The sequence below is a fragment of the Pogona vitticeps genome, chromosome 2, assembly GCF_051106095.1.
Source record: "Pogona vitticeps strain Pit_001003342236 chromosome 2, PviZW2.1, whole genome shotgun sequence".
Classification (NCBI taxonomy): Eukaryota; Metazoa; Chordata; class Lepidosauria; order Squamata; family Agamidae; genus Pogona; species Pogona vitticeps.
In genome coordinates, this window is record NC_135784.1 from 204,486,794 (window position 1) to 204,504,035 (window position 17,242).

Below are 17,242 nucleotides of genomic sequence, written 5' to 3' on the forward strand. Positions count from 1 at the left end.
CTGATCCTTTTGTTTACCCTGTTTGTTGTTTCAATAAACCTTGTTCTTTTATTTATTAAAATCCATTCCTGGTCTGTGTGACTCCTTATAGGGAATGGTTGGTGGCAGCATAATTACAGGGTGGGATACTCCAGTAGGTCTGGGGTTGCCACAATAAGTAACAAAAAGATTTCTCTGGGGTCCTTACAGAGGGGGGAGAACAATAAATAGTGGATTCTATCTTCTATCTGGTTGCAGCCAAATATGCATTTGCATATTTGCATTATTAGAATTATTTTGCATCTCCCTTCAAGATATGCAGAGGGCATCTGCTGAAATCTAAGTTCAGTGAACGCTCTGAGAAGCTGTAGGAGGAGACGAAGAGAGTGAAGCAGATGTAAGGCCCATTTGTCCCAATGAGGAATGAAAACTGAAAAGAATAGAACAAAAGCACAACTATCTGGGTGCTAATTGGGAACAGTGGGCACCAGAGATTGGCTGGGAGGTTTACACTCCGTGTGTGTGCCAGCAGAGCCTGGCAAGGAGAGCACTTGGAAGCTCACCTGTCATCTGCTATTCTGGACTGCTAAAAACCCTTGCCTGTGCATATTCCCTGCTGCGAAGATGGCTGATCTATTTGGACCAAACAAACAGCTTGACCCCATGGACAATAGTTCTCACCTATGCTGTGAATAAGGACTGACATAAGATGACACAGTCTCTGCACTTAACTGCCTTACACATCACAAGACTATCCCCAGCCAGACCATTCCTGCCAGAGCTGAAAGGTCAGGAGCCCACTCGTGTTTCCCTCTAGCTCAGCTTTTAGCATCCCGGTGTGTGTATGAGTGTCTATATACCCATTTTTGCTCCTGGCTTGATCTGCCATCACTGGCTTTACCCAAAAGTGACTGCTGTGCCACCACCAAAGAGCAGTGGGCATGAGCAGACCATTTGCCAGTGAACGTATCAGACCTCCTACTAAGAATCTGACAAGTATTCAGAAAAATTCTCCTTCTCAGCAATTTTCCAGGTCTTGCCTTAACAAGACTCCCAACAAGATTTTCCTTTGCATCACTAAGGTTTCTTGGCTTTCCAGGTAAATGAGACCCAAGCATTGTTTTCCCCAATGTTTATTTCTTTTTTCTTTGTTGTCCTGCCCAGGCAGTCTGTACTGACATCATTTCTGTGCAGGAAAGGTGCTGTTCTGCATAAGAACTCCAGTAATCTTGTGCAGCTTGGCATTCTTTCCAGAAAAAAGGACCACAAAACTTCAGGTCCATTCTATAAGTTTTCCTGTGGAACAGAAGGAACAGGGGAAATATAGACAGAGTGTGGTTCTAAGCCTTTGAGGATTAAATTCACAACAATATTCTCCAAATTCACTGCAAAAGACTGCAGTATGGAGATTCTTACTATCTGCCCTTTGGGACAAGCCTTTATTTAGCAGGCATTGTCTTGACCAGATGGAATGTAGGCTGCCATGAAAAGCCAGCAGTGGCCCAGGGGGAAGTCCACGGAGGCCTGACGTCCCCTTCAGAATCAGAGGTTTTGAGAGACTGGTATTACAATTGAATCCAAATGAAAAGACATCTGGCAGAAGAAGGAAATCCTAGCTAGTTGGACGGTTAAGTCTTAGAACAATGTAGGTAAGGGAAGTCAGCAAATTGAAGACAGCTCCAGCTTGCCAACTTCAATAAAGGTTGGTTTTTCGCTTAAAATACAGCTTGCAGACCTCCAGTAGATGCAGAAGTTCTAATGGATCAATGTCCAATATCATGTTAAAAATGTAATGGTTAACAGTGTTTACTCTGCAGTGTTGCAGACACTTTTCTGATTAATTCTGAGAACAAAAAGAGCCTTGACAGGGGCTGGACTTGATCAGCCATACAGTAAGGTCCCTTGTAGCTCTGCAGTTCTAGGATTATACTGTAAATGTATGAATTTCTGCTATAAACTGTGAAACTGAGTTGCCAAATCGGCAGTGTCTCATTCTATGAGATTTCACACCCAAAACCGAGACTTAGAGATTGAACCCCAAACTTAGAGCCGTAACATGACACTTGGCAGTACTGCTCACATTGCTATTCAATGATTTGTTGATCCACAGATCTAAAGTCAGGTTTATTAGTCCATCCTCTGAAGAGTAACAGCACAGCGACTTCAAAGCAATAGTTTAAGTAAAGTTTATTAAGACAGAGCAAAAAAAGAAAGCATATTTACCACAGTAGAATATGTCAGAGTTTAGAGTAAGCAAACCTTACATTGCAGCAGACTATTAACAGTGACTTTTTTGAGCTGGGAGGAAATCCACCCAACATGGCTGACTTCCTTATATATTCTCTTCATTTGAATTTATCACCACATTTGTTTATTGCAAAATTCAGAATTTCAGTGCTTAAGCTCTCCTACTTGTGTTTATCCTCTCCTGGAAAATCACATTTGACAATGACCCTGATGTACAAATGATTTCTTTCTTCTAGTGACTTCTAGATATCCTTCACTGATGGCTAATAAGATCTTTCATTCTTGCTTTATGAGCTTCTGTTTAAACGACAGCATTTAATTCACCCATTTCCCCTCTCTGTTTGACTATACCGAGCTCTAAAATTGTTCAGCCAGGCCTTGGATTCAAATCCTTTTCTTGAGTTATTCCTAGATGTTTTTATTTCCTTGTTGACCAACTTGTACCTTTTTTTAAAAGCCTCTTTTGATTACATGCATAGCTGCACAGGTGTGTGTGTGTGTGTGTGTGTGTGTGTGTGTGTGTATACACACCTCCACAATGCATGGAAATCATGTGGCCCTCCAAGATGATGTTGGATTAGGACTTCTGTGATTCCTTGTCATTGGCTATGCTAGCTCAGGCTGAGGGGAGTTGCAGGCCAGTAGCATCTGGACAGTCAGATGTTCTCTACTTCTGTTTTAAATTGCACCCTATCCACAATCGATGTGACAGTGAAACAGATCTGCATCGGTGTGTTGTTTCGCCTTGATTTTTTTTAAAAAAGCAGACTCACTTTCAGTGCCGAGTTAGCTTATAATGTTTCTAATGCATAACCACATAGAATATGAAGTGGGGATTGGAGGTGCCTTTCCAAATCTCTTTGCAGTAAATACCAAAAAAATTATATAGGAGATTCCCATGAAATGTGAAGCAAGGAAGTGTCTTCTCATGAAAATCATACAGATATGTATGGATGATGCACAGCAGAAACCATTTCCTAGTTTTAGTTTTCTTCATACGCGTGTATATTTGTGTTTGATTTTTCAGCATAATTCAAATCCCAGATCATTAAGACCTAAACTATATGCTGCTACTAGCATTGTTACAAAGTTCCTGCTTAACTGCCAGAGATCACTGGGAACATGAAATTCCCAGATTGTGAGGCTAATAGTAAGTATTACAGAACAAAACTCAGGCCACTCCTAACTCAAATTAACCCAATGTTACTATCACACACATTAGCATGAGGATGTGACAGTCAGCATACAGAATACATGCTACTGCATACTGGTGCTTTAGGGTGCTTTCCAGGGCTTGCTCTCTGTGGTAGTTATTGGCATATGATTGTCTCCTCTCAAAAATGCTTGAAAAAGATTTTGGTGTTTCTGATTATCACTCTTATTGAGTCTGACAAGGGTTGTGGGTGGTTCCCGAAGTTCGCTGGGCTCCATATTGATGCCACCAGTGGGTTCTACAAACACAGCATTGGTCACAGCACTTGGCTGTCTGAAGCCAGAGGGAGTTGGGTAGAGCCCACCTACTGGTTCATTCAGGCTATCACTGGTTGCTGGGGAGGCCTTCTGGATACCTGCTGCTGTGCCCTCTGGCAATGGTAGGTTGCCCTGATTTGTTCCAGTCTGACCAGCTGGAAGAAATCCCTCTTGACCTTCAGAGTGTGTTCCAGCTTGGCCCGCAGGCAGCAAACCACCTTGTGTTCCAGGGAGAAGAACCCCAGCAAAAAGTTGGGAAGGAGGCTGTGAAAGTTGAGAGAAAAGGCACAGAAGAGTTATCAGGAGGTTCTGTGATTTGAGAGAGCCACTTTGGCTATTTTAGAGCAGTGTAGCCTGTGGAATATAAGCAATATAAGCAACCCTGAGGATTCAAAATATGATCTCCCCAGCACCCATGGAGTGACACAGCCCTATACAGTGGTGCCCCACTTGACGATGATAATCCATTCCAGGAAAATCACTGTTAAGCTAAATTGTTGTCAAGCGGGGAAAAAACCCATTGGAATGCATTGAAAACCAGTTAAAGCATTCCAATGGGGAAAATACCTGCTCGTGCAGCAAAGATCCTCCATAGGGTGGCCATTTTGTGATCCCTGTCTTGCGGAAATAGCTCCGGAAAACGGCGGGAGCCATTTTACGAACCGCTGATCAGCTGTTTTAATCGTCGTCTTGCGAACAATTGGTTCGCGAAACAGGGACCTAATTATCGTAAAGTGAAAAAAACCCATAGGAACCATCATTTTGCAATATCTATAGCGATCGCAAAAAACTCAACGTCAAACCATGTCGTCGTCAAGTGGGGTTGTCGTCAAGTGGGGCACCATATAAACAAATTACACATGAGTGGTTCCAACATGGCCATACAAATATTCCCTCTACTGACCATTTAAAAATGGTGAGGCCATGTTGGAACACTCCTGAGTAATTTTTTTAATGGTCACTAGAGGGTTAGTCTCTCTCTCTCTCTCTCTCTCTCTCTTGCTCTCTCACTCTCTCACTCTCGCTCACTCGCTCACTCTCCCCCCTCCAAATGTTTGGAGGGTGAATGGAGTTTAGGAGAGAGAGCATATGGAGTGTGCCTCCTGTTTTCAGGTTCTCTGCACTCCATGAAGAGGAATATATGCCTTGCTCTTTCTCTGTTGTAAGACTGGAAATCCTCACTGATGTCTGAAATGCTCTCTGCCAATCCAGGTTTCAAAAGTTATGGACCACACATTTGGATATCTTCCTTCATAGTCATGAAGCGATTGCCTCATTTTCATTTGAGGTTTAAGTGGAGGGTCTCCCAATCTTCTAGCCAACATTTCTATTCGCGCCTTCACTTGCTTGAAACTCATCTTGCCGCTGTTACAGTGGCCTTGGATGCCTTACTGCTCTCTCAAACAGAGGAGGCCATGGACCAGGCATGGACAATACTTGGCCAGTAGTCCCCAGCACTCAGCCCTGTCAGCGCTTCCAGACACCTCCCCACCAAAACCAGTCAGGTGTTGATTTTCTTTTAGAAAAGGACTCAGAAAGTCTCATGCCTCCTAGGTGGAATGGGGAATACAGTCTGCCATGTTTAGAGGAGGGCCCCACATTCCCTCCACCCCAAAGATAAAAAGAGACACCTTTTTTTTTAATTATTAGAGGCTTTTTAGAAGGTTATTCAGGACTAAAAGGTATCATTCTGTACGAAACAAAATGAAGCAAGGTTGCATGAGGCGGGTATGAGCCTTCATTGTCTGGACTATAGGTTTAGCATGCCACACCATATCTGAAATAAATAAAATAAAATAAATATGGATGGGATGGAAATATATTAGCATTGATTCTGAACAATCACATTATACAATGAAGGTTGAAAGGAAAGAATGACATTTTTACCATTTCTTCAGAACTGAGCACTTGGCCCTAGAGCCCGGCAAGGGAGAAAGCAGGGATGTGGAAAGGAAGGAGAAATAATTAATAAAAGAATGTGAACATTAAAAAAAATAATTCTAAAAAGGTGTACAAAGCACCTGCATTAAATAGCATTATTGATATTAGAGGTGTCATGAGGTTAAAAACAATAATGATGACGCCAACATTAATACCATCAACATTACTCAATGATCCATAGAGTCCCATCCAGCTCTGCATTTCTAGGATTAAGTCATTTTTATCATTATCATTATTAGTATTAATGTCATGAGACTAGCGGTGATAATGCCTGCTATTTCAGTGCTGATTGCTTTTCCGTTCAGACATTTCACCTATTCACCTTAGAGATGCTTGCAAAGCTCTCTAAGGTTTATTTTCATTTTGTAGTTTAGGGATTGAGACAGAGATGGTGTATTAATTAGGGGTAGTTAAATACGTTTATGGCAGAGACAATAGGCTTCCTGGTTGACATCTTGGCTCCTGAATAATCAGCACAGGAGTATCCTATACGTTAGCTTTAACTGTGAGAAAGACACATTGCCATACATATGTGAGGGTGAAGAAGTTAACCTATATATTCCATCCCCCCCCCAGGCATTTCTTGGAAAAGTTACTTTTTTAGAATAGCATTGCCACACAGCACGGCCATAAGCAGTGGGCTGTGTGAGTGGAGTATACAACCTCAGTTTAACAAAACTAAGCACTTTGTTAGACAAACATTTCTATGGTCTCTCTTTCCTTACCTGAGGCCCCATTTGTGTAAACAGAACTGGAAGCATCTGCAAGGAAAGTAATAAGAGTTGTGTGTAGCTCATTGAAGTAAATGTTTCTCTCTTTTTTTGGATAAGACTGATGGGAAAATTGGCTTTGTATTACTTTGTATTGTGTATAGTGGCCTCCTTTTGCCAGCCAATGCTCATAAGGCTGGGAACTGGCTCCCAGAACGTGCATGATTCCTGCTCCAGTGCAAGTGTGCTGAGTCCCAATCCGGATGAGTTGCAGCATGTGCCAGTGGGGAAGGTTTAAATCTCCCCCACCCTCATCTGTGGATTATCTTAATTTTCACCTTTCCTCCCCACCCTCCTGCATAAGTTAAAAAAAAAAAAATAGAAACTCCTTCTGTGGTGCCAAGGCAGCTCCCCCCCCCTTTTTTTTTCAATGGCTTCATGGGGAAATCAATTTTCTTTAAAATATAAAAGTTAAATGGGAGGGGTGGTTTAAATGTTTCCCCAACATATGCATGTACATTGATCTTGATCTGAATATGCATCTGACATTCTGCAAGCTTATGTCGGAATAGATGAGGTGAGATTCCTTGAACAAGATAATATGTATTTAATGCACTGTGTACTTTGCTCTCAGCCTGTAATTTAGCCTGAGGGAGCAGTAGCTGAAACAATGACATCTTGCTTGCCTGCTTGCCCCACCCCTCATGCACTTCCCCACATCTCTGTGATTTGCCTCTAATGTTATATTTTAGGGTGTACACAACTCTCCTCCTACAAGAAAAGGAAGTACCCCTTATAAATGTCACATATAGGGGTGGCATTTCATAAATGAACAATTAAGCACATGAACGTTGACTCGAGAAGAAACCAGGATGTTAATAATCATTACTACTAACAAGCTGAGATTAATTTATAACAACCCTTTCCAGGGGTTATAGAACAAACAGAACTGGTTTGCCAGTTCCTTCTTCTGTAAGTGCCTCAGGAATGTGCATCTTGCCCAAGGCTACATGTTCTTTGTTTTTAATATCCAGAACAGGCATATGTCTGGATTATTGTAGATCTACAGCCTCTTTCTTCTATTTTTGATGTTGGAATATAGAGACCAATCACTGCCGTTGCCAGGTGAGCACTCTCCCATTCCCTGAGAGACTTGGGAGGTCAAAGGGGTGGGCCATTGTGATGTCACAGAAGCAGGACAGGGGTGGGACAATCAGGCTTTGTGCCATAGCTGTATAACAGGAAAACATATGAGCAATACTTGTCTTTCACTCCTCACTAGACATGTAAAATTTCTGAAAATTTCCAATTTTTTCCAGAAAAAAAAATACAATTTTTGTTCTGGAAAAAAATGGAAATTTTTGGAAAATTTACATCTCTATTCCTCACTTTGCTCAAAATAGCAGAAAGGATGAAAGGTGACATGTTACAAGCTCAAACAATGGGAAGGGAGGGGAGGGGTTCCAAGGCTTCAAAATAATGATCCCCAAACTTGGGTCCTCATATGTTCTTGGACTATAAGTCCGAGAAATCCTGGACAATGCAGCTAGTAGTAAAGGCTTCTGGGAGTTGTAGTCCAAGAACATCTGGGAACCCAACGATAAAAAGAGAGACACTTTTTAGTTATTAGAGGCTGCTAGAAGGTTTTTCAAGAATAAAATATATGATTCTGTAAGAAAAAAAATTGGAAACCACTGCTTTAAAGCTACCTCACACAGAAAAACCTAGCAAAGCCCCTTTCCAGAGGTCCTTGGCCTGAAACGTGTCTCTTTTACCTGCAGACTTCAGTTCCCTGAGGCTCCATGTGGTATTCAGAGAACACACACCAACAAGGATTTCCTCAGCAAAATAACATTTTGAAGTTTCTTCCTTCAAAGGACAATGTTTTCTTTCTCTCTAGCCTCAGGGAGGAAAAAGCCAACATATTTTATGGCCCATGAAAGTGCATCTGAGGGACTCTTGGATTCCAGCCATAGAAATGTTCAGAAATACTTACTGGTGGAGCTGGTACAGTCAGTCCACCACCTGGTAGAGGCAGGGTTTCTGTTCCAGAGAGTGCTGCTAGCAGAGCAACAAGCTGTGTGCAAACCAGGAGAGAGTATGAAATTATTCAGAACAAATACAGGACACACTGGGGAAGAAACCTGGTCTAAAGCCAACTGCAAGTCCATATAGTTGGGAAGATGGAAAGATTCTTGCTAGATTTTCTGCTTTGGTACCAGAATAACCCGGCCACTCTGGAAGCAGGTGTCCTTGGCTGCAAACTGTCTGGCAATGGCCTGGTGCTTGACAATCTTACAGTATCTTTAAAGATGGCATCTTATATACCAGTGAAATTCTTGGAATTGTTCACTCCCAAAGGCAGCACAAAACTTGCTGATTTTTAAGAAAGGTATAAACCCATTAAAGGTTTAAGATGGGTAAATGTCCAATTTGCTTTGCTTTATTTTGCACACACATATATACAAATCATGCTCACAAATGCAAAGGAATGGTGTGAGAGCATAATAACATCTTGGGCAGTCGTCATGAGAAAACTGAAATCTGGTATTATTCCTCCTTCTTGCCTGCAAGGGAAAGACAAGCAAGGATTTACATCCCTAGTTTAAGGTGTGTAGGAGGGGCTATATGAGACACCCTGTGATGTCATCCAAGAGAAAAGTATAGTGACGGGACTGAAGGGAAGTGTTTCCATGGAACAGTCATTGTTGCCCCAAGCATCCACCACTTGAAGCACATATGCTATGAAAAGGTGACCAGAGTTTCCCTAAAGGGACCGTGATGGATGAGGAACAGGAACCAGAAAAGGGGGATATGTGGTTCATAGGCTATAATAGCTTAACTTCTAAAAAAGAAATAAAACTGCTATAGCAAAAGCACAAATAACAGTCTTCTTTGCTGTTGTGGTAATCATCATGATCATCATTTTTAGGTATTCATGCTATGTTTTATTACTATACCATGATCTCTGACTTGTGATAGAAACAAATTGTGACACTCGTCCATCAGCCATTTCTCTATTTTTAGAAACTACCCAGGGAGATTAAACTATTGTGGAATAAGAATAAAATAGATACTAACAATTTTAAGTCAGAAGAGGAATGTATGTATCGTAGTTAATGCGAACCAAAACAAAATAAGATAATAATTATTTCGTTAATTTCTTTTTTGCTGAGCAAATACTTTGCAGAAAAAAACAAATATATAAAATATTAAAATATACTGTATACAGTGCTAAGCTTTTTAAAAATTAAAAAATAACTTACAGAATTAATATCTAATGGGAACATCTGTGGCAGTGGTAATACGTTATAGCCAGCAACATTCTGCAATACAAAGAATGGATGTTGTTTTTGTTTTTTTTTAGACAATTACTGTAACAGTCTTAGCACAGTCCTATACATACCTTCCCTGTTGTTAAGGCTCCTTTTGGTCAGAATTTCCAATAGCATGAAGTAGCTTAAAAAGCAAGACACTTGAGTATATCGGCAAATTGAACACGTCCTTTGCTCCTCAGTGGAACAGCAAGGGAAGTGAAATTTCATTTAAGACTCTGGTAGACTATCACTAAGGTGCTGCACCACTTAAAAGGGAGGGAAATAATATTTTCTTTGGTTTCTCTTAAAAGACCAGTTGACAGTCTGTGGATCCAGTTGTGAGAAGTTTCTTGACCAGTCCTTTAAGAGAAACTGAAGAAAATACTGTTCTTTTTTTTTCTTTTAAGTGATGCAGTGTTTCAGCAATAGTCTACCACAGTCTAAAGCCACTACACAAGATCAGAAGGAACTGGACTAAATAGGATAGCTTGAACTTCATTATGTCATTTGGATCCCAAGATTGTATTAATAGACATATCACATCTCCGACCCCAAGCGACCCTGTTTAGCCCATACCAGGCTGCTTCAAAACACCTAGTGGAGGTGAGCCCTTATTAGCAGATTTGGACTTACCTGTTCCAGTGGTATCTGTGCAGGTAAAACTGGAAAATTTGGAAAATTAGGCCATGCAAATGGAACAACCTGCTGAAATAGATGAACAATCACTATACTCTTCAAAATTATCATCTGAAAATCTAATTATACAAAATTACAGCGCAATGCTATACATGTCTATTAAGAAAAATATCCTATTAAGTTCAACAGGGTTGATTGCTGTTCAAAGGATTACTGCCTGAAGTATCATTACATACAGAATAGCCTACAACTCATCAAAATCTCAATGACTATAATAGCAAAATAAATTTTATCTTCCGTATTGTTTCTTGAAATCAGAGCCATATCAAGAGGAAAAATTCTGACTAGCGTCTAAAACCCCATTCCTGAAAATGTCATTCTTGAAATCATGTATTTGAATAAAGGCATCTAGCACTGGAGAAAAACATACACAAGCACAAAACCACTACTGGAATAACACGGATACACACATATATCCTAAGACTGCGAAACAGACAAGGATTCTCAGGGTCTTTTACTCCTAGTTCTAGTTTTGCAAATAGATTGACCGGGCACATCACTCCTGCTATTGTTGCTATCAGCAGGGCTGGCCCAAACAAAGTGAGGTGACTGCTGTGTACTGCAGATCTTGGATATGTCACAAAAGGGCAGCAAATTACTAATAATTATGAGCACTCTAGCCTGACTCTGTACCTTGACTTGAGGACTACAGGACTTCACTGCTCTGTCTTAGGCAGGAAAAAGTTTAGGGACAGGCCTGGGCCATGGCTGTGTGACATATGGCCACAGACTCAGAAGAATCGCCACCACCCTTGTATCCAGCTCCTACATGAACAATATGGCGGGACAGAGCTGGAATGCTTACTTCGACAAACATAATCTTAATGTTTTAAAATCTTTCCCATTTCCTCAGTCAATTATTATGCACAAATAACAGCAGCCATAAGGAAAGAATTATTTTCACAGACTGCACGCGGTTCCGTTTTCTTGAACTGGACAGGAGATGCAAAGGGAGTGAATCAACAATAGTAGGATTTTCATTTGTAAGGCATTCCTCTAGAATTTCAGGCATGCTATCAGAGTTCCAGCTGCAGCTTCTCTTGTTCTCTACAGCAGACCAGAGGGATTCCATGGGATTCTCAACTCCTAGCTTTCAGCCCACCTACAGTGCCCCATTTAATGGGTTTAGACAACGAACCTTTATTGTGTCATTATCCCATGAGTCAGACTTGCCAGTAATTTGAAGGCTGGCAGCTGGCAGCAAAGACTAATTTCTAGAATAGGGACATGGACTACCATGCTGCATAGCAGTGATACATACAGTGAACTGATTTGTATTTACCTCATTTGGCACCTGGTTTGCTAATGGATGCTGATCTGGAATCAATTTTGCTGGAGGCAGTCCAGTCCCAGGATTTGATCTCTGCTACCATCAAGAAAGAAACACATAGTAGTAGTAGTAGTAGTAGTAGTAGTAGTAGTAGTAGTAGTAGTAGTAGTAGTAGTGGTGGTGGTGGTGGTGGTGGTGGTGGTGGTGGTGGAGGAGGAGGAGGAGGAGGAGGAGAAGAAGAAGAAGAAGAAGAAGAAGAAGAAGAAGAAGAAGAAGAAGAAGAAGAAGAAGAAGAAGAAGAAGAAGAAATAATATCTGGATAAGTGAAATTGCAATTCCAGGTGATGCCAGAGTTGAAGATAAAGAATTGGAGGTGGTACTCAATGGACAGTTCAATTCTGTCAAAGCCAGCATGTAGCTAGAGTTGGGATAAGTTAGTACTGCCACATAGCAACCCAGGTAGCCTGGCAAAAGTAACTTCTATAAACTTTGCATGCAAGAATAAAGGCATGAAAACATTGCCTTATTCTGCAGCAATTATTTATTGTCATTTTGTTTTACAATATTTGATTAGAGGTACAGCACAGTTAAAACTTGACTTCTCTCTATCATTCCATTCCAACATTGTGATTTTGTTTCTGAAATACTGTGTACAGTACCTGTGTTTGCTGTGGATTGTTCCCCTGGGCTCTGTACTTCTGCATCAGTCGTAATATCTGATAATTGAATCACAAATAGTTTAACTTTCATGCAATGCAACGTAATTTGAGTTTGTCAATCATAGGAGGACATAAACTCTGCATACAGTATGATGTGCACTTTTTTAAAAACAAAAGTTTCTTTTTAGCTGAGTTGTTTTATTATTCATTTATGTATTTCATTTTCAGGTGAAAATTATCTATAAGGCCTACAGTGAAATAATAGAACAAAAATAAATGTTTTGATTAAGGCTTTCAAGAAAGAGAAAAGTGGATTTGAAGCGAACACATAAAAACTATAAAATAATAACACATTTGTACCTATCTGCACTGTGATCCGGACTTCTGATTCCATAAAACATTTTAAAAAGAGGTTTATTTAGAATATTAACATACTGACAAAAAACACAATTTTAGGAAAAGATTATAAAAATGGACTTTGCAAGAATACCTACGGACTTGCTAGTTGAAGTAGAGGGGGAGCAAAATCTAGAAGCTGTTATTTTCCAAGTTATTTATCTGGCTAATTGAACTAAACAGTGTGGAGATTACACATGTGTATGGGGGGGCAGTCTAACAAAGCAAAGCATGCAGCTCCACAGAATTACTTACTTCTCTGCTGTTACTTGTAGCAAGGAGTCTACCAAACTGGTTGTACTTGTGAGGAAAAAAAGAAATTTTAGATACAAGAACAAGCAAGTGCAGAACCAAACTTCAGTTTGTTGGCTTTCAATGTATTTGTTTGTTTGTTTGTTTGTTTGTTTAACATCATTATAACCTTGTCAAGGTAAGATTCACTACATCTGCATTGCATTACATTAACACAAAGGGCAGACATGCGGAGGAGGAGAACTACAGAAACAAGACACTTTTTTTTTGTCCCATAAAATGAATTGATGCAGCAACAGAACTCTGCGACTTGCATCACAATCAGGGCTGGCCCTGCCATTAGGCAGACTGAGGCAATTCAGTCACTATATGCAATGGAGAGGGACACCATCTTATCCTTTGGTCTGTGGCAAGAACAGTAGATCATCTCTTTAATATTGTCTTGTCCTGTGGCCGGAGATCAAATAACCAAAACACACACACAAGCTCGTTTTGATGAACGATTTGGCTGCAGCTTTATTGGTCACAGCTGCCAATAGTCTATAGTGCTAGTATAGGGGACAGGTCCTCCTCAGCAACTCGTCCTGGTGTTTGATGCAAACTAGGGAGACATACACAGGGTTAACCACATGGATTTAAGCCACTGCATGGTCCTGCCTGTCACCCAAAGAGCAGGGGTATGCAATAGCCCCTGAGCTGGGCATACACGTGACTTCCCTGTCTCCACCATACAATAGGGTCAACTATGGAGGGTATCCTCTGCCCATGGTGCCTTAGCACCACCACCTAGATCTGTGACACTTCAGAGTTTTCAAGTAGAGAATACTCAGAAGTAGTTTATTGCTCCCTTCTTCCTTTATGAATGGTTTACTGCTCCTTTCTTCTGGAGCCATCTTGGGACTGTGCAGATTGCTCAAGGCCACAGAGGCTGGCTCTTCTCCCAGGAGGCACAGTGGGGAATCGAACTCTCAACCTCTGGCTCCACAGGCAGAAACCTAATTTATTGGGCTATCCAGCCACCTAATTTATCTGTACCTTAGGAAAACATGTTTAAAAAAAATCTCTGAAATGTGTGGTCAAAAACACATCTTACAATAGGATTGGTAATTTCTATAAGATTATTTGGAATGAAGCAACAATTTCTAAATCAAAAGAGTGAACCTACATTTCTTCACCAATATAATAATAAAAGGGCCCAACTCAGTCAATTCCTTTTATTTATGGCTAATTGACAGAAGAAAGTAGTGTGGGAGTATAGTTCTCTTCTTGGGGGGACTATAGATGCAGAAAAGAGGCCATTCACAGAACACTACTTACAGGGAATCCAGAGACAAGAAAAACATATTACTGTACAACAAATGGCAAAGCTATAAAGTTGAGCAACTTAGAGTACATTCCTAACATCAGACCAGTGATGAGGTGATCTGGTTGGCAGCTTTCTTATTTTCACATGTATTATTATTATTTTCTTCTCCACATCAATACCATTATTGCAACCACAGAAATCTCCACACTAAACATGGTCCTAAGCACCTCTGTTATTCTACATTCTTGGCTGAAAAAGCAACATATATATTTGCAAACTTCAGAAAGATTGTCCTTTCCAACCTGTTTTGGGGGGGTTGTTGGTTTTTTGTTTGTTTTGCACAGGGGAGTCCTATTTTGACATTCAGAAACCTAAAAGTAGACGAAAATGGTTTTGCCACAGGCCTGATCCAGGACAGCTTACTGTCTGATGTATATATGGTGATTTATAAATTTGACTTAAACAAAAGATCAAAGCAGAGAGCCACTGTGAGGAGATATTTTCATTCTCTCTCCTTCTCTCCTTCCTTCCCCTCACCTATATTTTATATCAACATGGCCCTTCAGCACAGCATGTACACAAAGGAGAGAAAAGGAAGTTCAGTGCAGGTAGTTAGGAAACTCTTTTGATTATGCCATTGTTAGAGTGTTTGTGCCCCGGCCACTACTTAAACGAACAACCCACCACATCCTTGGGGATGTTATTATTCCAAATCAACCTGTGTCTCAACTCTCAGAGACTGAAAGGGAATAAATCTGCCTGACTCAAAAGGAGTATCACAATGGTTAGGACAATTCTCGATGAGCTAAGGCCCTAGAAAGCCATATAGATGAAATCCAAGACACCCTAATTACTGAAAAATCTGTGGGGCAAAAGACATTTTATACCTGTCCTTCCAACAGAGGTACAAGTTACAATCCAGTTAGTTAAAATATTTCCAGCTGGAAAGCTGATATGTAGCACACAGCATGGTTAGCCAGAAAAAGTCTACTAGAAGAAGATAATGCAAGTCATAATCACTCCTGTCCATAATCAAGAGTACAGTTCTACCAAGAGCCAATTCATTGTTATTAATTTGATTGTACATTAACTGGAATGTAATAAAAATATGTAAAAAAAACTAGATAGAATGCTATTGACACAATATCTGCACAGATTGCTTTTTACAAATATATTTCGAGTGCTGGAGATCTTGTCTGATTGTGATTCTAGCATGGACCCCAGAAGACTAAACTTTCCTTTCCCTCTGGGTTCCTGATCCAGATTAATGCTCTGGTACTTCAAATGTGCTTTGTAAAAAGCCATTCATAAATTTATTAACCTTTCATATGGATACCCCACTGCGACCAGGTTGCTTAAAGTATGTCAACATTTCAGAAGTCGGAATTGATGTAACAGCACATGATTATTTATTAGAAAATTTAAATTGGACATATGTCTTATCCATGATGCCTCATTTAAGTAAAGCAATGTGAAATCAAGGGATAAGTAAACCACTCACTTATTTATGATGGTAGGAAAGGAAGAGAAGGATGGCAAAATAACATATGTTCTTTCAAAGGAGTAGCTGTGTTAGTTTGTCTTGGCAAATAAATGGGGAGGGGGCAAGGACAAATTATTGTGACAATTTAAAGGCAAACAGATTCATTTCAACATGAGCTGTTGTTGATCAAAACCCACTGATTCAGACACAATGCTGCTGGATTTTTTTTCCTTCTCCTCCCACACCACTTTATTTTGCTAATATAAAGCCGTTTCAAACCATCCAGAAAGCTGAAATTTGACATGTACCAATTACATTAGTGTGAACCTGGAGCATTTTCACATCTGTCGGCCCTCACAGCTTATTTACCTCAGAACAGGGGCTGTGCGTTTCAACCCAGGGAAAGTCAAACTGTTGCAAGTGGGGGAGTCCTGCTGCCTATAAAGGGTTTGGATTTCTGAGAGGCGCCCTTCCCGTTATCAGCTAGAAACACAGAGCTGTGCTATAGGATATACCCAATATACATTTCTTCAGCTTGCCAGGAGAGTGTCTTATAGAAACAAGTGAGTCAAGTAGATTAAAAATGACTTACAGGTAAGGAGAACGTCAGTCCCACAGAAAAAAGAAGCAGAATTACAATCTTCATATTTCAAATTGGTACCTGTGTGAAAGAAGCAGAAATCCATTTTCCCCCTCCACCTTTTGAAAATTATGATTCACAAAGCAAATGTCTGCCTTGGCATTACTAGGTACTCCTACCGCGCTCTCTTGTCTTGCAAACTCAGAAGAAATTATAGTTTGGTGCCTGTTGTTCTGTCAAGATTCTCCTCACGGCAGCTACAGCTTTTTGGGAGAGGCAACTGTCCCCCCAGCATGAATTTAAACTCTCTTCTGAGGGGGTCGTCATCAGACCAGAACCCGCAAGTACTCATTTGTGTTTCACGCAATACCCAACATCTCATTAGCAGGGAGTAGCCTTATGTCACAGAATGTCTGTGGTTGGTTGTTGGTTTTCTTACCACATAGAATGAGCTAAACAAAATCAGACCCTCTCTTCTCTGCACCAGATCAGACAGGATGCCATTCATACAATTAGCAACCCTCTGAATGGCTACTTACACGTAAAAAGTACACAGAAGCCGTTGGAACCCACATCTGGAGGAGAATAACAACAGAAAGGGATGGTACATAGCCATTTTCCTGAAACAAGGTATTAGCTCCCTCCGGTCTTGCAACTTTATAAAGAGCAAATGAACATCTTTGTCTGACTGTTGTGAAAAGCCCACAGAAGAACCTTATCTCAGTTGAAGACTGAGTTCATGTCTCAAAAATGCAGTCTCCTCCACATCCTGTCTTGGTTTGAGATCCTTGGTTTCAGGCACCCTCGTTTTCAGACCTGTTTATCTCACCTGACTCTGGTTCTACTGTCAAACATCTTAACTACATCCCTATAGAACATACCTACTGAGAAGGAGGCAGAGATAGGGAAAGTTACTTGGTTTGGACTACAGCTCCC

The 17,242-nt window shown here is 40.6% G+C and overlaps 1 protein-coding gene across 4 annotated transcripts; it reads right to left on the bottom strand.

The window, feature by feature from the left end:
• Positions 1 to 1,898: 1,898 nt before the first annotated feature.
• On the bottom strand, positions 1,899 to 16,980 carry AMTN (amelotin). Of its 4 annotated transcripts, none has more exons than XM_072991972.2 (11): positions 16,846 to 16,980; positions 16,319 to 16,387; positions 12,941 to 12,985; positions 12,290 to 12,346; positions 11,643 to 11,723; positions 10,298 to 10,366; positions 9,614 to 9,673; positions 8,344 to 8,424; positions 6,363 to 6,398; positions 5,584 to 5,610; positions 1,899 to 3,960 (listed from the first exon to the last, which is right to left on the bottom strand). In XM_072991972.2, exons 2-11 carry the CDS (start codon positions 16,370 to 16,372, stop codon positions 3,502 to 3,504), a joined length of 969 nt encoding a protein of 322 aa, XP_072848073.2. In that variant the 5' UTR covers positions 16,373 to 16,387; positions 16,846 to 16,980; the 3' UTR covers positions 1,899 to 3,501. The 4 variants fall into 4 exon arrangements, with proteins under 4 accessions (XP_072848073.2, XP_072848071.2, XP_072848072.2 ...); XM_072991970.2 differs by having other exon boundaries at positions 10,298 to 10,369; XM_072991971.2 differs by having other exon boundaries at positions 11,643 to 11,726.
• Between the last annotated feature and the right edge of the window lie 262 nt (positions 16,981 to 17,242).